Source organism: Tenrec ecaudatus, chromosome 3 (genome assembly GCF_050624435.1).
Source record: "Tenrec ecaudatus isolate mTenEca1 chromosome 3, mTenEca1.hap1, whole genome shotgun sequence".
Lineage (NCBI taxonomy): Eukaryota > Metazoa > Chordata > Mammalia > Afrosoricida > Tenrecidae > Tenrec > Tenrec ecaudatus.
Window position 1 is genome coordinate 166,763,389 of NC_134532.1, and position 25,001 is coordinate 166,788,389.

Below are 25,001 nucleotides of genomic sequence, written 5' to 3' on the forward strand. Positions count from 1 at the left end.
AAGCAAATGTGGTGAAGAAAGCTGATGGTACCCGGCTATCAAAAGAGATAGTGTCTGGGGTCTTACAGGCTTGAAGGTGAACAAGCGGCCATCTAGCTCAGAAGCAAAAAAGCCCACATGGAAGAAGCACACCGGCCAGTGCGATCACGAGGTGCCAAGGGACCAGGTATAAGGCATCATGCAAAAAATATATATATATAAGTGTGTGTATGTATGTGTATATGTGTGTATATGTATATATGTGTATATATATACCATATTAAATGAAGGGGGAAGTGCAGAGTGGAGACCCAAGGCCCAAGTATCGGCCAATGGAGATCCCCTCATAGAGGGGTTTAGGAGAGGAGATGGGTTAATTAGGGTGCAAGGTAGTACCGATGCAGAACACAGTTTTCCCCCAGATCCTGGATGCTTCCTCCCCCCAACTACCATCATCCGAATTCTACCTTGCAGGGCTGGATAGGGCAGAGGCTGTACACTGGTACATATGAGGGCTGGAGGTACAGGGAATCCAGGGTGGATGATACCTTCAGGACCAAGGGTGTGAGGGGCGATGCTGGGAGAGTGGAGGGTGAGTGGGTTGGAAAGGGGGAACTGATTACAAGGATCCACATGTGACCTCTTCCCGGGGAGAGGGACAGCAGAGAAGGGGGGGAAGGGAGACTCCGAATAGGGCAAGATATGACAAAATAACGATGTATAAATTACCAAGGGCACATGAGGGAGGGGGGAGAGGGGAGGGAGGGGAAAAAAAAAGAGGACCTGATGCAAGGGGCTTAAGTGGAGAGCAAATGCTTTGAGAATGATTGGGGCAAGGAATGTATGGATGTGCTTTATACAATTGATGTATGTTTATGTATGGATTGGGATAAGAGTTGTATGAGTCCCTAATAAAATGTAAAAAAAGAAAAGAGGAGAAAAAAATGATTAGGGCAAAGACTGTACAGATGTGCTTTATACAATTGATGTATGTATATGTATGAACTGTGATAAGAATTGTATGAGCCCAATAAATTGTTTAATAAATAAATAAATAAATAAAGAGGAATCTGAGAAGAGTTAGGTGGACTTGAAAAAATAAAAATAATAGGTATATATTCCCCTGCCGATGCTAGGACTAGATGTTCAAAATCAAGATGTCGGCAGAGACAGGCTCATTCCTGAAGCTCCAGGGAAGAATCCTTTCTTGCTTCTTGGCACTTCTGGTGATCACAGCTTGCTGCGTAGTGCTGATCCCTGCCTGTCTTGGCATGGACTTCTTCCTTGTGTTTTCTTTCTGTCTCTCCGGTACTTTTTTAGGCCCCATCCTAATCCAGTATGACCTCATCATAACTTATGACCTGTGCAAAGGTGCTTTTTTTTTTTAAGGATGCTGCATTTATTTACACATTCATGTTTACAACGTGCACACATGCCATAACTGTGATTAAAACCTAGCGCCCTCAGCAGGGAGATCTACAGTCTCACCAGAGTCCAGAACAGGCCCACCTGAGATGGAGCGTGTGCCGGTCTGAAAGGCCACTCGGGACAGGGGTGACGGAAGAGTGGGCCAGAAACCCAGGCAGATGGCGGGGGGCTGAGTGCCCTGCATGTGCCAGCAGGGATACAATCGAAGTAAACGTTGTAGGTCTGCCAAAGTCTTATCAGAACAATGAAAGCAAAGCGTCCATTCCAACAGCTTTTCAGGCGTGGCCACCCAATAAGTTACACACATGCACACACGCAGGAGCAGGGAGGTTATTGCACCAGGGCCTCCGGGGGTGGAGATCGGGGCGCAGGCAGAGGCCGTGCAGCCAGTCATGTCAGCGGACATCACACAGACTGAAGTAGGGCTTTCTGAATATGGAGGCCGAAGCCTGCTCTGTAAAGACAGACAGACCGCCCCACCTGCGGCGCTCAGTGCAGGGCGGGCGTCTGCAGATGACAAGGGTTCCACGGCACTGGATCCCACCCCAGCTCTGGCTCAGACGGCCCTGTAGGCTCCTACGATGGCTGGCTGGCTGGCTCTGTTCTGGCTGCTTGGGGGTTTGGACGAATTGGCTGTGATCCTGGGGTGCTCCAGGAGTTCCTTCAGAGTCAGCCTGTGGCTCGGATTATGCTTCAACAGCCTTGATTTGAGGTCCCTGGCACCCACTGTGACCGACGCGGGGAATGAAAACGCAACCCGTGAAATCCTGCTGTACGTCTCTTTGTATGTGTTTGCCTCCAAAGGAGGTTTCCCAGCGAGAAATTCATAGCCAAGGACTCCGAGGCTCCAGGGACCTACCTTCTCGTTATGCGTGTGGCCCTCGATCATCTCGGGAGGCAGGGAGTCCAGCGTGCCGCACAGGGTGGTTCTCCTGGGAGACGGGGTGTGCACTGACCAAAACCCACTATCTTCAGCTCCCCAGTGGGGCCCAGGAGCTGGGTCTCTGGCTTACTGTCTCTGTGAATAACTTCCTTGGAATGGCAGTCGGACAGGGCGTCTGCCAATTCTGTGATATATGTGGCTGTCCTCTGCTCATCGAACTTGGAAAGCTTCTGGAGCTCTCTACAGACGGTTCCCAGGGGGGCGGACTCCAGGATGAGGTACACCCTGGTGGCGTCGTGGAAGTAAGCGCACAGCCTGAGAATGTTGGGGTGCCTGAGGTGGGACTGGATTTCCACTTCTCTCCTGACCTGGTGCCCGACCCCCGCCTTCTCTAGTTGAGCTTTAAAAAACATCTACCTTCAGAATCAGGACGTACTTGCTGTCTTCTCGCTCGCCAGGAAAACATTGCCAAATTGCCCCTTGCCCAGGGGGCTGCCAATCTCTAAAGCTTCCAAGGCCCACTGCCTCTTTTTTGAGTCTTCTTTTTTCTGTTTGGTGCCAGCTCGTTCACAGAATTATGTCCGGACCCTGGTGGCGGCGGTGGTGGCAGGGCCTGCTCAGGCTTCGGGGGTTGCTCAGTGGCTGAGGGACGGGCCGAGGGACGGCGGTCATCTGCCAGGGTGTCCGCTTTGGGCTCTGGCTCTGGCTCAGCAAGAGCTTGCGGCTGGAGGCCAGCTTCTGTGCCTGGGCAGGGGCACTGTGGGAGGAATTCGAGGGACACAGACCCTCTGGGCCTGGCCACACTAGAGGACAGCAGGTCCTGAGAAGGAATCCGCTGCGTCACCGGAACACGCTTGGGACCGTCGCCATGTGCCAGGGTGGCCTTAATGGGTCCGGAAATGCAGTTTTCTTAAGCTTGATCCATGATGCCCCTGCCCACCACACACTGGTCACCAGCCTCCTCCGCCCCGAGGTCACCAACTCCTCCCAACAGCGTAACCGTTAGGAAGCAAAGCCTCTTCTTTTTAAGTGTGATTTAAACCCCCTGCAATGGTGCTTTTTATAAATAAGGCCCTACCCTGAGGTTCCTGGTGGACATTTGGATTCCTGGGGATGCTATTCAACTCAGCACCACAGATGTGGAGTGAGGGAGATGGAGAGAGTATTCCAGGAAACAGGAATGGCCTGTAGAGGCTCAGATGAAGGAAGGGCGGGACTCACTTGAGAAACCACAGAAGTTCATGACTCTAGAGCTCAAAATCCAGTGACAAAGTGACAAGCGATGAGGCTGGGAAGATACCACCCCCAGATCCTACTGATTCTAGAGTTCACGGTTTAGTCCATTGACTTCTTGGTCCCTTGTCCCCTTCCTGGCATTTATACGGTTTTCCCAAGATGAAGATAAAAATCTAGAGCATATCTAAACCCAGCTAGAAAACATGCTCACTACTCAAAGGATTTCTTGATAATGCTCAGGAATGTTTACGAATGTTCATATTAGCTTTCAATTTTTCCTAGGATTCCTGCCATATAAAGTCATTTCTAAGAGCGTGGCATATTCTGAATGATTTGGAAGCATTGTTTCAAATATTGATTTTCACATGAAACTTTAGTTGGAGCATTCAAATCCTATAAGAATGGCTATAATGCACGCCACCCCCGGCCTCTCCTTCTTTGTTTTTAATTTAAGCATTATAATTGCTTGCATGCTTATCAGTCTAGAACCCCTGGATTCTAAGCTGATTTGGGCAAAAGTCCAACCCCATCATCTTTCTATCTATCCTTCATGTCACCCTGCACACCATTTAGTTCATGTCAGACTTGAACACACTAGTCTACTCCATGTTTTCAACTGCCTGGCGTTGTACAACAGAGGAACTGACAGGTAGTCTCCAACTTCCGATACATTCTAGTTACAGCAAACCATGCTTAACAACTGTCTTTTGTTATTTTTTTAAACATCTTATTATCAGTAGCTGGGTCCCTGGTGGTGTAGTGGTTACTTGTTGGACTGCTGCAGGGTCAGCAGTTCAAAACCACCATCCACTCCTTGCGATACCCAGAAAGAGTGACAGCCTCAAAACCTACAGGTATACCCTGTCCTATGTGGTTGCTATGAGTCAGAATCGACTTGCTAGCAATGAGCAGTTTGGGGGTTATTTTTATTGTCACTAATATGTCTTACATACAATGTTAAAATATATCATAGCTTTATACATAATGTCCAAAAATGAAATAAAGGTCAGATTGATAAAGATACTGATAATTCAAGACAATTAAAAATGGGAGAAATTTTTCATTTAAAACGAGGTATTTACTTTCATACGAACTGACTTAATGACCAAGTCATTCAAACAGAACCCCAGTGTGACTAGGGGGCTGCCTGTATTTGGTTTGTACTCCTGAGGACTTCTTAAAACTTTATTACAATTTTGTGTTACTCTGGGTTGACTAGTAAAATAAATTCACAGACATTCATGTAAGAAAGAACTTTATATACAAGAGAATTGAATATTGAGAAAACATCCCAACCCAGTCCAGATCAAGCCCATAAGTCCAATATTAGCCCATATGTTTGATACCAATATATATATTCCCCTTCAGACTCATGCAACACATGCAATGACACCAACTACAGGAAGATCACAGCCCAGGGGGTGGAAAGTCTTGTGGATCCACTGGCAGTGGAAGCACCGTAGCGCTGGCATGGGTCTCCACGTGGCTCCTCCAGCTCCAGGTCTCTGGCTCCATCGGCATAGCTCCATGTGGCTTGTCAAGAGGAATGTCTCACAGGGAGATCAGGCAGGGGGCATCGCAGAGTGTGTAGCTGGCCTCCAGTGAGTTATCTCCATCACTCACACCTCTAAATGAGGCTATCAAGCTGCGACCTGATTGCAGGCTAGACTCCACCCCTTTGCAAGTTGGCAGGAGATTATGTAACTACCCCACACTTCCTACTGGGATTTTACATTTATGAATAAATTCAAGTAGGTAGTAGAACTTAGTGCTCTAATTATAGGGCTGGATATTAAAGTTGCTGGTGATGAGGGGACATTTGTCCTTTATATCCCCAAAGTAGCCTTTAGAAATTAAACTTCCAGCCAGCCCAACTTCACATCTGATCATCGTTATATTCAAAAAAGACCTGCTCATATTTTAATCATCTTCTGATCTGAGCATGTTGCAAGACATTGGATAAAGTGGTCCAGTGTTGACACGAAGAAATACGTATGTAATTATTCTTCATTGTTATTGTGTAGATTAAGATGCTGCTTGGTCACAGAAAAACAATCATGCAAGAAGCATCTGTGAAGCCATTCTGTCTTTTGCCTCTGTTCCAGGAGTCATGGCCCGATGGTCTTCACAGGTACTAAGCTCTCATGGATACCTGAGTGGGAATTTAGCTGGAGATGGGTTGTATGGTTAGCCAGCACGTCTAAAACCAAAAGCCAAACCCATCAAGTCCATTCAACTCAAAGGGATCCTGAGACAGGAGCTGTGGGGCAGCTGGTGGATTTAAACCCCCGACTTTGCCATTAGCAATCCAGCACTTCCCAACAGCGCCCCCCGGGGTGACCTCAAGGTGAAGATCAGTATGACTGAACCTTTGAATTGTGTGATATGTGGGTTAAATGCCAATAGAACTATTAAAAGTAGAAGAAGAAGAAAAAGAATTAGCCCACAAGAGAAGAGGGGCATTGTGCTCCAATTGAAGCCTAAGGGGCATCATCAGAAAATGACCCAAGAAATGCCAGCCCCTCCCAGGAGGCTGGGAGAAGTGGGAAACCAGCCATCCAGGGCAGGGAGACAAAGGCTGTGACTGGGGGTAATCACAGAGTGCTCTCATCACGCTATAGACACCACTGTGGAGTCTAGAAAAGACCCAGAGGGCACAGGCTGGGCCAAGGGAAAAACACGGAGAGCGAACAAGGGGAGCTCAGTTATGTGTGTCTGATTCATGTCTGGACCTTCTGCCAAGGCGGCAGCTGGAACAGTGCAAGTTCTGCTTGAGAGCGAGGCCTGGAGGGCAAACCACCAGCAGCCCAGACGGAGCGAGCCACCCAGTCCACCGGCGTCCAGAGGTCCTGGTAGTTCTGCCGGCCCACTCGCTCCAACCCAAATCAGAGGCTGCACCTCAGCAGAGAGAAGGCCTGGCAAGATAGGAGCAAGGAGGAAAAAGAGTCCCAGTTTGGGGGGACGTTTGCTATGACCCACATGCAGAAAGGGTAGGAATTAGGAAAGTTGGAGAGGGACGGGGTGGGGCGGGGGCTAGGAACCAGCTTCTCCGTGACAATTGAAAACAGCAAAGGAGAGCTGTCAGGACCCAAATGGGAGCTCAACGCTTCTGATGCACGAAGGGGAAAAAGAAATTGCCCCAGGCATCACCCCTCCCCCCAAATGGTCAAAGTAATAGCAACCACAGCTAGGACAGTGGTTCTCAGCCTTCCTCGTGCCGCGACCCTTTCCTACAGTTCCTCATGATGTGGTGACCCCCAACCATAACATTATTTCCATTGCTCCTTCATCACTGGCACTTTACTACTGTCAAGAATTGGTTGACCCTGTGAAAGGGTCATTCGACCCCCAAAGGGGTCGCGACCCACAGGTTGAGAACCACTGAGTTAGGCGCTGCTACTGCTGCAGATCAGTGCCTCTGCTTCGCACAGAGCCTTTGGAAGGGAATCTTCTGTCTCCTTGAGTGCTCACCCACCACACGCGACCTGGCCTCTTGCTGACTGAAGAGCCCAGGAGCATCCTTCCCTCAGCCTGTCCTTTGGTCTGCCGGCCTTCCTCACCACCCAAGGATCCCTTGCTTTGCAGCCACATGTTAACCGAGGGCTCCACTCTGAAAGGCCAGCGGCCGCCCACTCAGATCTGACTTGTACAGTTGACTGTGCACCATAGATCGCCTTGGTTGGGGTTTTCCCCCAAGATCTAGTTTCCAGGCCTTTCTTCTGAGGCACTTCTGCTTGGACTCAAGTGCCAACCTTTGGGCCAGCAACTGAGTGTGTTTGCTCTCTGCACCATGCGGAGGCGGCGGTTCTTTCTATGGAGCTTTACAGAGTGAGGCACCGACCCCAGACCAGGGAGACACTCTGGAAGTGAACGCAGGCATGGGTGCTTTGTTAAATGCTCCCACATGAGTCCTGTGTCCAGGATTGAGTTCAGGATGGAGAATAGACCCCCTCCTTGTGCCTGGAGCTTGTCCCTGGGCTCCGTGTGTCTGGCTGCCCATCGTTTCTGCAGGGGTCTTTTGCAAAGTCCCTCCCTGGCTAGTCTTTGCCAACCCACATAACCCTCCAGAGGCTGCAAAAACCTCTGCTTGCTAATTCCTAGTCTGCAAGGCTGACCCTACATTCTCCAGCCAAATCTCACAGGCTGCTTTCAGTCACCGGCCTGGCCAGAAGGATTTGCTGGGTAGGATCTCCACTGGCGGTGTAGTGGTCACACATTGGGTTGCTAATGGCCAGGTCAGCAGTTCAAAACCATCAGCCACTGCAAGGGAGGAAGATGAGGCTTTCTACTGACAAGAGTGACAGTCTCAGAAACCCACAGGGGCAGTTCTACCTTGTCCTATAGACAGGGTCACAGAGTCGGAATCAACTCCATAGCAGTGAGCTCAGTAATCCCTGTTGGGGGCAAAGAGTGATGCTCAGGGCTGGTTGGCAGCCATCTCTCCTATTAAGACTCAGGGGGTAGCTCCTGGTAGCCAGCTGTCTGGATGGCTAAGCACAGTGAATGAACTGAGCCCATGGTAACATCCTCCCAGAGCCTGCAGGGAGGTCAGGCTCAAGTTGTTAGCTTTCCAAAATATTCTAGGTACTCAGCTTAGTGAATACAACCAAATAAGCCAAACTCACTGCCATCGAGTCAATGCTGTCTCACAGTGACCCTACAAGACAGAGTAGAACTGCCCCTGTGGGTTTCCCAAACAGTAACTCTTTACAGGAGTAGAAATCCTCATATTTCTCCCACAGAGTGGGTGATGGTTTTGAACTGCTGGTCTTGAAGTTAGCAGCCGGACTGGTGCAGTCTTCTTGAAATGGAAGGGCCACTTGCGTCCCTCTCAACCGTCACCAGGGGTGGAGTTCAAGGGCATCTCTTTCTTTGGGACTATCAGAGTACAGTTCCTCGTTAATCACTTCCGGGCTAAGGGTGGGGCTTCTTCAGGCTCAGGAAGGCTTTCCAGTCCACCTCAGCTCTGGTGCCTGAGGATGTCCTGTCTTGCCTGTAGGGAAGGGGACTGGGCAGGGACTCAAAGATGGAACATCCCTGGGAACTCACTGGCTAGCAACTCACTGCTAGGAATTCCAGAATCCGGTGTGACTGTGCACATGGCTTAACCATAACTGCCTTCCTGTGGAACTTCCCCACCCAGCCCACTGCTTGTGGAGCAGGAACATGGGTCCACCTACCCACCCCCACGCCGTCAGGCCTAACACAGGAACTTCCTCCAAGGGTGAACGCAGACCCAGAGAATTCATGTCACCGTGCTGTGGAGCCCCGTGCAGGAGTCAGACTCTCAATGGCTCATGCATAGGACCTAGCAACGCTTCATTCTGTTTAACCGCGGTTCTCAACCTGTGCGGGTCATCAACCCCTTCACAGGGCTCGCCTGATTCATCACAGTAGCAAAGTGACAGTGATGAAGTAGCAACGAAAATAATTTTATGGTTGGGGGTCACCCCAACATGAGGAACAGTATGAAAGGGTCAGGGCTCTAGGAAGGTTGAGAACCACCGTGTTAAACATAGAGACATACATAGACTCCTCTTTTGCCATGTGCCCTGGTGGCATCATGGGTTACAAGTGGGGCTGCTAATTGCAAAGTCGGGAGTTCTAAACTACCAGCCTCTCCAAGGCAGAAAGAGAAAGTTTTCCACTCCTGTGAAGAGAGACAGCCTCAGAAACCCACAGGCGTCGGGTCTGCCCTGCCTTACAGGGTCACTCTGAGACAGACAGATCCCATGGAAAGGTGGTGCCAACTCATAAGGATCCTCTAGCACGGGCTAAAACCTCCCCGGAGTTTCTGAGATGCCAGCTCTTTCTTGGAGTAGCCAGCCCTGTCTTTTTCCTAAGCAATGGCTGTGGTTTCGAACTGCTGACCTTGCAGCTAGCAACCCACCTAATAACCACCACGCCACCGGGGCTCATCGAACTCTATTCGATATTTGTTCGCATTCAGTGAATTGCGGCAAAACTTTTTGTCCCAAGGTTAGATCAAACTGTTGGTGGTCATTTGGGGATATTGCAAGATTCACCATCATTTATAGAAAGTTCTATGGATACTCCGATGTCTAAAAAGGAGACACTCTTAAGATTTTCAGCATCAAAGATGTGTGCTAAATGAGGTGTCCACCCACAGACCCAGGGGTGGTGGCAGTAGGGAGTTGCTGCTCTCTCTCACAGCTCTCTACTTTTATTGCTTAGTTCTGTCATTCGTTGAAATGGCCACCCGGAACTCACAGGCAATATTCTTGACTAAGCGGTTTATGAAGGAAGGTAACTGGTCACTGCAGGCCAAAAACTGCTCAAGAGCCATGCTGTAGATCCATTATATCCAGGTATAGATCCATGCTGTGGATCCATTATATCCAGGTGTAGATCCATGCTATAGATCCATGTATCCAGGTGTAGACCCATGCTGTGGGTCCATTGTATCCAGGTGTAGACCCATGCTGTGGATCCATGTATCCAGGTGTAGATCCATGCTGTAGATCCATTGTATCCAGGTGTAGACCCATGCTGTAGATCCATGTATCCAGGTGTGGATCCATGTATCCAGGTGTGGATCCATGTATCCAGGTGTAGACCCATGCTGTGGATCCATGTATCCAGGTGTAGTTACTGCTGCTAATGCAGCCTTGTGTATGTGATAGCACTTACCCTTGCCATCTTCACTCCTGCCGACACTTCCCCCAGTTTTCCTTTTCCTTAGTGATAGTGTGCAGATCACCCCATAATTGTATTTTGTCTTTCCCTGCACTCAAGTTAATGCGCCGATATGTTGGGCTGCTAACCACAAGGTCAGCAGTTCGCAACCAGCAGCCCCTCCTAAGGAGAAAGATACAAGGCTTTCTATTCCTGTCCTGAGTTAAGTCTTGGAAACCCCAAGAGGCGGTCCTATTCTGTCCTAGAGTCGCTATGAGTCCGAAGTGACTCGATGCAGTGAGTTTTTTGTCTGTTTTATCTAGTTGATAATATTCCCCTTCCCTCCCCTCTGAACCCCAGTAATAACTTTCAAGAAAGATTTCTTTCTGTGTGCAAACCCTTTCTTGCCTTTCTATAACAGTAAACTTGAGCAATATTTGCCCTATTCTGACTTATTTCACCCAGCATAACATCTTGCAGGTTCATCCGCATTGTAAGGTGTTTGGGAGCGGTCCATATGGTATAGTTTCTCTGACCACTCACCCATTGCTGGGCGGCCAGTCCATCTGATTGAGGGCTTCCCTTATTGTACGGATCCCCTACTGTCCCCAATGTGCTATCTCGATCTGCAGATATTGTCACCAAAGTTATATGATATTGGACACTCTGCTGTCCCTCTCAGATAGAGCAGCCCTGCACGGGAGGAACCTGTGCATCTAACTTCGAAGCCTCACCAAGCAAAGTGATGGAATTCCCTCCGGTGGGTGGGGGGGATCCAACAACTCCCTGTGGTGGGAAAGGAAAATCAGAGCTACCTTCCTTCCCTTGTTCCCTGATTGCCATCCCACGGCTAAAATGTTTGCCTTCACATAGTTTGCCTTCACACCATTGAGCTCCCCGGCACCTTTCTTCTGGACTCAGTGCCCCTCATTGCCCAGATAATGCCTGAAACTTGGCAAGTCCAAGTCCAAGTCCATCCTATCCCCCTTCTTCAATCGAGCATCTTCCTCAGAAGGGAGTTTCTCCTTCAGCCCAGGTGTCTGCAATCTTGGTACCCAGGCTCATGGCCTTTGGCAGAGTCCCCCCACTCTCACCCGGATGGTGTTGGTTTTCCCTGCCCAGTCCCTCAAATCTTTTTTCTCTATTCCCATTGAGATCCGGCCGGCCTGCCCTGCCCCTAAGCCCCGACCCCCCTTTGCAAGAGATGCTTCTCATTCCATGCTGCTGTAATCCTGTGATCATGTCACGCAAGCCTTCACTAGAACACAAAGCATGCCTTCCCCAGGCTCCGCTACCAGATCCTTCCGTACAGCCCACCCCTGCCCCACCACCCTGCCCACGCCCTCAGGTTCCCATTGCTCTGCACCCTGGGAGCAGGAGTCACCTTCATGGGAGCTCGCCTTCTGGACCTCACGTGCCCCCTCCGTTCCCTGAGAGGACGTCTCGCCGCTCTCAGGAAGCAATGTTTATCAGTTCCAGTGATACGGAATGTCCCACATCACACCTTGCAAGGACTAACAGTAACTAATGCCCCTGGGGAGGATCACTGGGGGTGTCACCGTTACCCACTGGGCTGCCCACCTCAAGGTCAGCAGGCGAAAACCACCAGCCCCTGCGCAGGAGAAAACTGAAGCGTCCTCCTCCCATAAAGAGTTCCGATCTCTTTAACCCACAGGGGCAGGTCTGCCCCGGCCTATCTGGTCCCTGTGAGTCCGGATGGACTCAATGCCAGTGAGGGGGGTGGGTGGGGGTTGTTTGCCTTTGAAATGCTCCGTGGAGTCTTTGCCCCATGCCCAGGATGTCCTCGCTGCTGTCTCATGTTGGAGAGTTCTGATACGTCACTGACAAAGATATTACAGCCTCATTTTAAAATGAACAGACTGGAGTTCAGTAACTTCTCGGGTGAGCTCCCAGACTCAGAAGCGCTAGAGCACAATCCTGATTCCACAGTCATGCTCCGAGCTCACTACAGTCTACCACACCCCAAGCACTCTGTTCTCAGTCCTAATGTGTGTAAACACACACACACACACACACACACACACACTACCTAACACCAGATCATGTTCTCTAGAGAAGAAGCAGTTGTTCTCACACATGTCGGCCCCAGGGATGTTCATAAACTGTGGGTTCTTTCTTCATATGTAAGTATACATGACTAACTACGGCTACCCTAACCAGAGAAATGTCCCTTGATTGGATACTTTGACATTAAATCCATCCTGTGCAGATGAAGATGGTCAAGATGTCATATGGCCAGCTTCTCCCTTGACTTTCCACCACTGGTACTCCTGAGAACTGGCTCTGGTTCCGTAGACCGTGATCCAGCGGCCAAATCACTCCACCTCTGAGAATCCCTGAAATGGCCTGCTTTGGCAGATGTCTCCGCTCCTTAATCAGCTGTACGGTTACTGCTTCCTCTGATTTAAGATCAGGAAGCTTCCCCTTGTTCTGTCCCCCACCCTCCCATCCCTTGGCCACCATGCCTTCCTACTGTTCTTTCCCCCTTGGGGACTTTTGTTCGGTGCATTTCCCATCAATATGTTCTCAGAATCAAATCTCCATCCAGAATCTGTGCCAAGTTGCCTGAATTCTTTATCACCATATGTGGTAGCGAAGCCCTGTCTCTAATCCACCACCCCCTTATTTGGTATGAATGTACACACCCTGCATGAGTTCTTCTGTGACCCCAACATGAGTGTGGCTAGCAAATCTACCGTAATATGGAGAAGTTCTTAGTCTAAGCTGCCTTTGCTCTTTCAACAAGCGCTCCATGAGAGTCTGATGCAAATACATACAACCCAGCACGGCACTGAAGGAGCCCTCCAGGTGTAGTGGTTTCACGTGGGGCTGCTAACCGCAAGGTCAGCAGTTCGAAACCACCAGCTACTCCACAGGAGAAAGATGAGGCTTCCTACTCCCGTAGAGGGTTACACACTCAGAAACACACAAGGGCAGTTTTCCCCTGTCCTTCATGGTCAGCCTGTCAGCATCAACTTGATGGCAGTGAGTTTGGTTTTTTGGTGTGGCACGTCATGAAGCTCTTTGGTTTGGGTGTAAGACTGAGGAATGCCTCTGTCCCCGCTCCGCCCCCTGCTCCCTCTCCTCCCTGTTCCTCAGCAAACCTCACCATCTCAGTGGGGTCTGAGTAAGACGAGGCTGTCTCCGCACACAGGGACAGTGCTCTTCCGTCCTCTAGGGTTGCTGTAAGTAAGCATCAGCTTGGTGGCCGTGAGCTTGAGTTCTAGCCTCCGGAACTGTGGGAAAATCCATTTCTGTCTTTAAAGTCCCCCACTTGTGGTATTTCTGTGCAAGCACTGCTAGATAACCAAGACATCTGGATAACACCCACACTGCCTGCTCTTCACCCCCGGGAGGGAGGCTGTCCTGAGTCCCACACCCTGCATTTCTGTGGGTGGGCAGGGGGAATGGCGGAGACCTCCAGAGGCAGGCAGTGGAAACTGGGCACCTCCTGGAGGTTGAAGATGCCTGTCTGTCTCCTCGGTCGTGATCCACTCCCTGCCAGCCCGACGAGGAGGGCCTCAGACCTGCCCGGTTCCTCCTTCTGTAAAACGGTCCGGTGGCTTTTCTGTGGTCTCCTCGCCATGAGCGGTGAACAAGGAGCCAAGTGTTCTGTCCTTGAGAGTCCATTGTCTTTTTGGTTTTGTTTTTTAACAGAGAGAGGACATTTCAGGACATATCGAGGAAGTGCTTTGTACTCTGCAAGCAACTGAATTATTCACATTCTTCTTTTATATTATCCTATACTATTGATATACACACACACACCATCGAGTTGATGCCAGCTCACAGCAACACTATAGGACAGGATGGAGCTACCCCTGTGGGTTCCCGAGACTGTAACTCTTTACTAGATCAGAAAGCTCGGTCTCTGGCTGGTGACTTCAAACTGCTGCCACCCTATGGTTATAGTCCCACGTATAACCCCGAGGATGCTAATTGGTACTCTCTACACCTTGAATAACTTGCAGGTAAAATTCAAAATTAATTCAATGTCAAGGTCTTCTGTTCCTCACCACATAGTGTGTTTCCTGAGAACACTTTGAGCTGCTAGCCGCAAAGTCCGAAGTTCAAAACCACAAACTGCTCCTTGGGCGAAAGATGAGGCCTACTATTCCCATAGCAAGTTACAGTGTTCAAAAACCACAGGGGCACCTGTGCCCTGTCCTATAGGGTCCCTGTGAGTCAGAATTGACTCGATGGCAGTGAATTTGGTTTTTACCTTTCTTTGTAGTCTTTTTAGCATCAAGTCCACAATATTCCCCGCTTAAACTCATACACCCACAATTCTTGAAACACCATTTGGCATCTTCACATCTATCTCTCCCTATTTTCTTTCTTTCCCTTCCCTTCCCCCTTCTCATCCTTTTCTTCTTCCCCCTCTCCCTCAAGAGGAATATAAAAGAAGCCCCCTAAGGTGACTGCGGAAGCAGAGGGGGTGGGGAGGGGGAGGAATGAGCTTAGCGGAGTGGAAAAGACGAGATGATCTGCAGACCTTAGCAAACAACATCCGGGAAGTCTTCTTACAACCAAACCTTAGTTCATCCAGCAAAACCATGCGCCTGCCGTGGACGAGCTCTCTCTACGACATCCAAGTGGCCACAGTGACCCAGGAACCATTCCATAGGAACCTCGGGGGTTCAGGAGTTCTTGGGGGAGGGATGACTCAGGAGGGCGGGGTGGGGAGGGGGTACCCCTCAGAGAATGGCTCTCAGAGAAACGATGGGATGGGTGCACGTTTCTCTGTGTACATCCTCAACCACAGTCAACACAAGAAGCGTTGAAAAGACAAAGATTGAATGAAAATTACTTCTATCGAGAAAGGTCAGAGAAGAACATGAGAGCGCCTCCTCTGGTCACAGTCATCTGAGCGCGAACTCCCCCTGGGTGGTGTAGGCGTGGGGAACACCACGCGTGGGCTCTGCCTCACCTCCGCCAGCAGGCAGCCCTGGTTGCTTGGCCGCCGCCTGGAGGAGCCCAGGCGGTGGATGGGGGTGGGAGGCAGTGAGAAGCCAGCCATTCTGGGTACAGGATGTTTGCTAGACGGGTGTTTAAGCGGTCTGAAGACCGCGCTGTAACAAAGACAAGAGTAAATAAAAAAGCCGAGCCCGGTGTTTGTCTGACATTTAAACATCATGTCCCATGTGTAATACAGATTCCAAATGGAATGACTCAGATCCATGAACTTTTTGTCTAATAACCAGCGCCTAGTGAACTCCAAGATCCTTGGGTCTTAAAAACAGAAGTAAATTCTGGATTGGCTTGATGATGGAAGAAAGGGTGAGCGAAGAGAGGCGTCATTTGGAGCAGTCATTGAGCGCTGGACCCTTGCTGAATTTTTTTTTTTTTTGACCTGTAAAGAAATCCTGGAAAAGAACTGTCAGGCACTGGATTCTGTAGCAGCTGTGGAGTTCGGGATGGCGGTGAGCGAGATGCATATGTACGTAGGAAGATGACGTTTTACCTGGGAAGCAGGAGAGCGGTGTTGCCGGGTTTGCCATCCCATCAGCCTACGCCGTGTTCAGCACCTCTTCTCCCCACACAAGGCTGTCCACTGCATCCCCTGTGGGCCACCTGGGTTACGCCCTTTCTCTTTCTCATCACCTGTCATCGTTCATCTCTATAAGAGTCCTTTGTTCTCCGCTTGTCAAGAGCATCTCCGTTCCCTCCGGGTATTCGGAGAAAGGTCCCGACCAGGTGTGTGGTTAAGAAGCAGCAAGGCTTTGGGAAGTAGATGAGGCAGTGCGGCTCATGGCCGGGCCAGCGAGCAAAAGCGTACAGAACCCCAGCGATTGTTCTGACACAGGAAGTCATGTGGAAGACCACCTGCCTCCACCCACTGGAGCAGCTGGGCCAGCCACTTGACTACCAGGCTAGCCATTTGTTGGCCTGATAGTCCTTCGCCGCATGATGCAGTTCAGAACCACAGGATGGTCCTCCTCTGTGGGCTCTCAGTGTCCACGTAGGCACGGCTTGTTCAACTTCTCTGTGTGCCCGCGAGCCCAACATTTTTGCAAGACTTTTGAAATGACCAAAGATTCTTCAAATGTTGTGCACCAAAATGTCCCCCCGGGACTCCTCCTCTCTCCTTCCTCCCCAAGAGCCCCTGAGTAATTCGGGTGGTAGTGCAAACGATAGGACTCCAGGTCGCCCAGATGGCAGAGTTAGCGAGCTCATTTAGGTTCTTGCTGTGGCTGGATGTCACCGAGCCAGTTCCGACTCATGGCAGCCCGACGTACCACAGAACAGAACACTGCTCGGTCCTGCGGCATCCTCACGACTGCGACGTTGGAGCTTCTGGTGGCAGCCACTGGGTCCATCCATCTCCTGGGCCCTTCCTCTGTTGCGCTGGTCCTCTGCCTTGCCGAGCGCGATGTTCCTTTCCAGGGACTGGCCTCCGCTGGTACCAGGTCCAAAGCCTCGCCGTGCTTGCTTCTGAGGAGTGTCTGGCCATTCTTCTTCCCAGACAGATTCGTTCGTTCTTCTGGAAGTCTGTGGTGCTTTCGAGGCCCTTTGCCAACGCCCTCAGTTAAAGAACTATTTTTCTCTGGCTTTCTGTATTCGTTTTCCAGTTCTCACGAGCATCTGGGGTGACTGAACGTACCATGGTGAAACACCCCGCAGCTCCGTGGGAGAGACATGAGGCTTGTCTGCAGATGGAAAGATGGGCCATGTCGGAAACCCACTCTGCTCTCAAGAGTCACCGTGTGACTTGGAATGGGCTTGAAGACAGTGGCTTGGGGCTTGGGGTGTTCTTTTTAGTCTCTCTGCATAAGGAAGCTCAGCTGAGGCCTGTTCAGCGTGTCATAATCCACACACCGGCAGTGGCAGTGGAGAGGCTCTGGCCAGGAATCAAACACCAGTTTCCCACGTGGAAAGCAAGCATTCTACCAAGCCCACCACCAGCCTCTCCATGTTACCTGCTTTCAAGCTTGTGCAGTGGGGCAGTGCCTGCTTGGTCTTCCAGAGAGCTGATAGAAGCCAGGCTGGAGTTCATCTACCTGTACTCTGGAATCTACTTCTGGGAAGCTGACTCGCTCACTGGACCCAAGGGATCAGTGGGAATCAGGTTAAAATCAAGGGTCTTATATAAAACAGAAGCCCCTCTGGGGTCCTCAAACTGGAAAACGGCTTGCATTCCTTGTGCGGTGTTGGTCCATCAGAGGATGCTCTGCTTACAAACCCTTCCAGATCTCTGAGCACTTGGTATGTTCTCTTCAGAACATCTCCAGACATCCCTCGAGCTTTGTGGTCATCCTGCCGAATGCGTGTGTGGGCAAGAGGACAGAGTGGCATGGGGGGCCAAGACAGGGGCAACGTAGTTCAAAGCACACCCAGATCCGCTGACTTGGTGGTAGCTGGCCCTGGGGGTCTCGGGATCTTGAGGAAGCCGGGGACCGGGCAAGGCCTGGCCCAGCCCTTTGCTGACCCAGACTAGGACATGTCTGAGACGGAGTACCCTGCCTCTTTGCTCAGCCTCCCCGTTTGTGACAGAAAAGCCAAGTCCATGCTAGATGCGTTTCTCCTTGGAATCTGTGGTGCGGAGGGAAGGAAGCCTGGAATATATTTAGACCTCTCAGAATGTTGATTGTTTTGCACATTCTTACAAAGGGGAAAAATAAAAATACCCTGAAGGGTTCTTTTTTTAAAAAAAAAAAAGCCACTTCTTATACTTCAGATGAGTGGGAAAATCTTGCACGCTGGGGTCATTTCCTTTCTGTTTCAAGAAATTAATGGTGGACTGGAAATAGCCTGTTGAAACCAGGGCGGGGGTGGGGGTGGGTGGGCGGAGAGGCATCGTGTCCTTGGAAGGCTGATGAGGCCGGAAAATTTTCCAGGCCGAAAGGAGATGTCCTTTTCCCAGGGCCCAGATGCAAGACAGCCTGCAGTCAGTACTTACCAGGCCAAAGAGCAGAGGCCGCCGAGGGGGAGTCCAGGAGGAGCCATGAAGCCCCTCGTTTGAGAGTTGTTGAAGTGGATCTCCAACCTTTCTTCCCAGGTGCCCCTCAGGGGGCTCCGCCCTCCAGCCTTCCAGTTCACAGCTGATCCCCTGGCTGCTAGGCCCTCTGAGTCTGCTGGACCCAGATTTTGAGAGTAACCAAAGAAGCAGCCTGCCTTAGTCCCTGGTTCGGAGTCGGGACCTTCTGGCCTGTTCCAGGATTGGGCCATAGGAGCATGGAGGGGTCTCTGTGGGTTTCATGTGCACATTCATGTGCCAACCCGTATCACCCCTCCTGGTCCAGCCCCATCCTCTCAACTGTCCCTGCGCTCATTGCTGCAGCCCCTGGGTCAGTCCAGGGCCTTCCTCTGCTTTACCAAGCACAATGCCCTTCTCCAGGGACTGGTCTCTACTGAAGGCACGCCCCAAAATATCTAAGACAGAGGGATCTCCGTATGGTCTTTCTGTGTTTTGAGCTGTACGTGGTGACTCGATTCAGACAGCGGCTTGTCGGGTGTCCACTTTAGGCCCTAAGAGCCCTGCGCTAGAGCCCTCTCTGGGGGACCTGCTCACACAGAAGAGACCTGCCACTTCCCCTCCTCTTACCACCACCGCCCCAGCCTGTGCTGGAAGAAGGCTCCTTCCACCTCTTCCTTGACGCCCAGGTCCCTCCTGTCCACTGTGCCCACTCCCAGTCCCCCAGGATGCACGGCACTCCCCTTTGTCCCCTGTGAAAAGTACCATGTCTGCCTCCATAGTGACAGCTCATCAGTCTGGGTTTCTACACTCTCTGAGGCACGGATGCCCATCTTCTCGGGGTGCCCACCTCCCAGGACCTACTCCCTGGTAGGAGAGGACATTCCGATCTGGGTTTTGTTTTTTCAAGGAGACTACAATTTTATTCTATTATTGGGTGGAGGGACGGAATCCCACATAGCACAGAACAGCTGGTAAATCAGAACACTTTTGAGGGTGGTTTGGAGAAAGGTTGAATTTTTTTTAAATCATTTTATTAGGGGCTCTTATCACAATCTATACATACATCAATTGTGTAAAGCACATTTGTACATTCATTACCCTCATCATTCTCAAAACATTTGCTCTCCACTTAAGCCCTTGGCATCAGGTCCTCATTTTTACCCCTCCCTCCCCGCTCCCCCCCTCCCTCATGAACCCTTGGTAATTTATAAGTTATTATTTTGTCATATCTTGTCCTATCCAATGTCTCCCTTTATCCACTTTTCTATTGTCTGTCCCCCAGGGAGGAGGTCACATGTAGATCCTTGTAATCAGTTCCCCCTTTCCAACCCACCCTCCCTCTACCCTACCACTATCACCACTCACACCACTGGTCCTGAAGGGATCATCCTCTCTGGATTCACTGTTTCCAGTTCCTGTCTACACCAGTGTACATCCTCTAGTCTAGCCAGACTTGCAAGGTAGAATTGGGATCATGATAGTGGGGGGAGGAGGAAGCATTTAGGAACTAGAGGAAAGTTGTATGTTTCATCATTGCTACATCGCACCCTGACTGGCTCTTCTCCTCCCTGAAACCCTTCTGTAAGGGGATGTCCAATGGCCTACAAATGGGCTCGCCACTCCCGCTCCTCATTCACTATGGTATGATTTTTTGTTCTTTGATGCCTAATACCTGATCCCTTTGGCACCTCGTGATTGCGCAGGCTGGTGTGCTTCTTTCATGTGGGCTTTCTTGCTTCTGAGCTAGATGGCCGCTTGTTTACCTTCAAGCCTTTAAGACCCCAGATGGTATATCTTTACATAGCTGGCACCATCAGCTTTCTTTGCCACATGTGCTTATGCACACATTTGTCTCCCGTGATCGGATCATGGAGGTGAGCACACACTGATAGATTTTTTTTGTTCTGATGATGCCTGATACCTGATCCCTTCGGCACCTCGTTATTACACAGGCTGGTGTGCATCTTTCATGTGGACTTTGTTGTTTCTGAGCTAGATGGCCGCTTGTTTACCAGGGAAGAGTTGAATCTTATAAACAACAGATTGTTCTTCCTGGTGGTTTCTGTTTGCATGTTTAGATGTGTGCAGCCCTGGAGCATAGATTAACCAGTGTGGTCTTTGAAATTTACTTCAAACACTCCACAGAAGGGATGACGTCATCAACATAATCAAACCTTGACTTCTCAGGATGCCGACTCATGCTTCCTGGTTGGCTTTGACTCTGTGCCCTTTCTTGTAGGCCCTTCCATCGCGACGCCCCCCAAGGACATCTGGAATGTCACTGGTGCCCGGGTGTACTTAAGCTGCGAGGTCATCGGAGTCCCTACCCCTGCCCTCATCTGGAACAAGGTTGGTGGCACAGATTTCAGAAAGGCACCCTTGCCTGACAAGCCTTCTTGCCCTCTGGAGAGGAGGAGACTAGTCTAGAATCTTCCCCGGGTCCATTGCCTGCTGCTCCTCAGAGACGAAGCTGTCTGTCCATCTCAGAGCCCACCCCCTGGGACCTAGCCAACCTTTTACCTGCCCTAGAAGCGCATCCCTGTTACTCTCTGTTAGCAGGGCCCTAGGGGAGAACCTTTGGAACTGGAAGAACTAAAATGCTGACCATGTAAACTCAGCCTCTGAGTGAGTGTGGTCATGGAATATGCATATGTGAGGGTGGGTGTGCCCTGCATGTGCAGGCCTGTGTGTGCACATGATCGACATACCTGCATCTGTGCACACACGCATGTGGGTATGTGTGTACCCAGTGCAAATGAGACAACAGCGCCCAAGAGCGTACGTTCCTTAGCCGGCGTGGCTGGGTTCTCTGTAAAAAGCCATGGTTTCCGACCTCGGCTGTTGGCGCGTGGGGTCAGGCACGTCCTGTGAGAGCTGCCCTGCGCATGGCAGGCTGAGAAGCAGCAGCATCTAGTACCGTCATCTTCCCATAAAGGATAGCATATTCTCAGCAGGACTCTAGAAGGGAGAAGAGAACACTCATTTGCCAGATCAAATGACCCCTCACAATGATATGGTACCCCATTGCGCATTTTTGTCCTTTTTCTACATTTTAACTCATGGAGATCTTTAAAAAAGTGCTATGAAGTAAACATTATCCAACTCACTCTAATGAAGGGCTCTCACCCAGGGATGTGTCTGTGACGCATCCTAGTCAGAATAAAGCACAAAGGCTTGGCTTCCAAAGACTTCTGAACTTTTGTTTTCAAGAAAGAAAAGATTGTAAAACCTAGCTTAAGCCAAGTGACATGGACAGGCACCCCGTTTCTGTTGGTGTCCTCCTCCAGCAAGTGCCCACACGGATGATGGTCTCTTGACTTCTGTGTGTTCACGTGACGTCTGACCAGAAGAACAACTTCTGGAACTCGGGGAGGGCGGCGATGTGGGAGGGTGGGTGCCTGTGATCAGGAATACGGAGCCTTGGTGGCCAGTGGTTGCAGGCTGAGCTACGATCCGTAAGGTCAGCAGTTTGACACCCCGACTCTCTGTGGGAGGAAGACGATCTTTTCTACTCCCATATACAGTTCCAGGCTCGGAAACTCACGGGGGCAGTTCTTTCCTGTCCTGTAGGGTGGATAGGACTTGGCACTGACTCAATGGCAGAAATTTCTCTGTTGCAAATTGTGGAAGCTCAAGTTCCAACTAGCTTTAGAGAAAACAAACAAAGACGGGGTGGGGGTGGGGGGTCAGGGGAGGGCAGGCTGGCTCCAGCCTGAAGGACAGCTAGATCCAGGACGTTACACTGTCTTCAGGATTCGAACTCTTGACTCTTTGTCTTAATGCACTGGTTTCATTTTCTTGGACCTCGGAAATCTCCCCGGCACGGGGACACTGTTGTGACCGGCAGCTCCAAGCTCATCTTGCTCTCAGAGCTTGGAGACCGTTGTCATGCACAAAACCCACTTCAGGGCTCACACCAGGGAAGGGTCACGTGCCAACCTCTGGCTCCCCGGGAAGCTGTGGAAGTGAGGGTGACAAGAAGTAAGGGTGACAGCTCAGGGAGCAGAAACACCCCTGCACCTCTCCGCTGTTCTCTCTGTGACGGTGGTGAGGCGGAACGCAGCCATGGGCCAGCAGACTGCTTCTGGTTCCAGAGGACTGGGAAGCAGAGGAATGCGTCCAAGGAAGACCCATAAATGACCCGGCTTGAGTTCCCTAGAGAGGCCAGGAGACACGTGACCGTACTTGGCAACTTCAGCAGTCCTGGCTCTGCCCCACCGGGCTGAAGTATGCACATGCCAAGGGCCTAAATCAGCCCTGTGCACTTTGGGGACTGTATGGGACGGGCTCCTGGGCTTCCCCGGGCACGTGTCCTCGGGGCTCTTCACAAACACCAGGGCTGCCTGTGTCCTGTCCACTCCGTTTGGGGTGGCCAGTGGTTTTCTACTCCCGCAAAGCCCGACTGCTGTCCTCAGCTGATTCACCTCAGCCTCCCCGATGGGATGTGCCCATGGGAGTGTTTTCCAAACTGCAGACAGTGAACCCTGTGGAGGGCCCAGTGAGCACTTCCTGTGAAAGGCATTGAACAAGCTAGGCCACGAAGGGCTGGTGGGGAGGACGCAGAGTCCAGGAGACACGGGGCTTCTGTTACAGGGGATGAGAAAATTGCAGAAAGGACAAGGGGATTGGTGAAGTAAGGCGGGGCGGGGGTGTTCATGTCGGGCTGGAGTGGGGAGCAGGAGAACCCAGGTCACCCCAGCCCATGGTGGACTGCCACAGGCAGAGGCAACCGTGCCGCCACTCCCAGTAACCTCTGTAACCTCTTTTATTTTATTTTGTAGATTTAAGTATTTTTTTATGTTTAACAGGATAGAGCTCAGATTTCAAAATGACATTTTTAAAAACTCCTTTTATTGAGGGTTCTTACAACTCTTAGAAAAATCCATGTATCAATTATATCATTTTATACATATATTGCAATCATCAATTTCAAAAATATTTTCTTTCTGTTTAAGCCCTTGGTATCAGCGCCCCTTTTTTCCTCCCTCCGCCACCCTCCCACCCTCATGGACCCCTAATAAATTATTAATGCTTTCATATCTTATACCACCTACTGTCTCCCTTCATCCATGTTACTGTTATTCATCCCCCTGGGGATGGGGATGGCGGGGGATGGGGAGAGGGGGGGAGTTATACATCATTGTAGTCGGTTCTCATTTCTCCCCCCACTTTCCCCCTACCCTCATGGTATCACTATTCCCATTGCTGTTCCTGAGAGGTTTGTCTGTAACCTGGATTCCCTATGCCGAGAGCTCTCATCGGTATCCATGTCTGTACACTATGTTAACACCAACCTTGCCTCCCACAGTTCGGTACTTCTCAGCTGGGTTCGATAATCCAGTGCGAAGGCCACACAAAACTCGCAGGCACGACTCATAATTATGGGGGTCCATGCAGGAAGTTTAAGAGGTTACCACAAACTAGTCATAAAACATCAAGGATACAGCCGTTGGTCCTGAGTAGCACCCGTCCCAGGCAGCAGCCAAATCTCTCTGTCCCTCAGTCCCTCGGTCCCCGGTCGCCCTGAGCCAGGAAACCCAGAGGCAGCTCTACCTCCGTCTCCTGGTGTCCGTGGCATGGTCCTGCTGCTCTGTCTCAGGGTGGCTCCTCTGCTCTGTCTCCTGGTCTTTGTGCCGAAGTTTCCGCTGCCTCTGTTGTTCAGACAGGGGTTGCTGTTGTGCTTGGTGGCTGTTCTGAGCTTCTCTTTGCTCCTGACACTCTTGTACACAGAGGCAGAGAAAACTGGACCTTTTCCCACGTGAAGAACCTTCTGCACCTTTTTGGCTTGGTCCCACCCAGTCATTTGGTGATAGGACCTCTGGTAGTGTCGCTGGGAGCAGCTCACCGCAAGGCCGCAGTCACTAACCCAGTGGTTCTCAACCTGTGGGTCGCGACCCCTTGGGGGGGGTGTTGAACAACCCTTTCACAATTGTAGCAAGATTCCAGTGATGAGGTAGCAATGAAAATAATTTTATGGTTGGGGGTCACCACAACATGAGGAACCATATGAAAGGGTGGCAGCACCAGGAAGATTGAGAACCACTACACTAGGCCACTCCACAGGAGAAATAGGTTCTCTAGTCTAAAGATTTAGTCTTGACGAATCTCCCCAATGAATCACTATTCAGTTTCTTAACTGTTTCTCCCGTTGACACTGGTTGTAGAGCTCAGGAAATAAATGTCAGCTTCTTCAACATTCATCATTATCAGCTCACTTGGGAGGATTTTTAAATGCATATTTATGTTGAATGTCACAGTCTTTGACCTTCACATTACCCTCACTGACAGCAAACATACTTCAGGTGGCTAATTAGCTGAGTGATGATGAATTCTTCTTCACGGAGACCTTCTCCCTGGGTTCAGCACATGGGTTAACTAGCTAGAGGGAACGAATATAACTCTGCTACTCTTTGTCCACTTTGAAAACACGCAGGATGCCCTTGTTCGCTTTGAATGCCTGCCTCTTTGTCTACCTGAGCACAACTAATGGTTCTGTTCTTCTGAATGTGATCTACGATTTGTTATGCAGCAGCTGCATAACATACCAAATACAAACCAAACCGAATACAGTGCCCCTGCATCAGTGCAGACTCATAGCAACTGAGTAGGGCCGAGCAGAACTGCCCCTAAAGGTTTCCAAGACTGTTACTCTTTACAGGAGTCGAAAGTCTCATCCTTCTCCTACAGGGTGGCTGGTGGTTTCAAACTGCTGACCTGGTGCTGAGCAGCCCAGATGTAACCCACTAGGCCACTAGCGCTCTTCTTTTGCAAATATTCCAACTAGAAACATCCACAATTTATGCAACCCTTACCATTTCAGTCTGTCATTTCCAGTTTTTATCACCTTAAACGATGTTACAGTAAACATTAGAATCCACGGAATCCTATAAGCTAGTGCTT

The 25,001-nt window shown here is 50.4% G+C and overlaps 1 protein-coding gene and 1 pseudogene across 1 annotated transcript in view; one reads left to right on the plus strand and one right to left on the minus strand.

Moving 5' to 3' along the window:
• Nucleotides 1-25,001, plus strand: part of IGFBP7 (insulin like growth factor binding protein 7) — a 90,276-nt gene that overhangs the window by 57,343 nt on the left and 7,932 nt on the right. The window contains exon 2 of the mRNA XM_075544267.1: nucleotides 20,341-20,450. Within this exon, the coding sequence (XP_075400382.1) occupies nucleotides 20,341-20,450 (110 nt within the window). The remainder of the gene's footprint in view (nucleotides 1-20,340; nucleotides 20,451-25,001) is intronic.
• Nucleotides 1,942-3,215, minus strand: LOC142443649 (aurora kinase A-like; annotated as a pseudogene).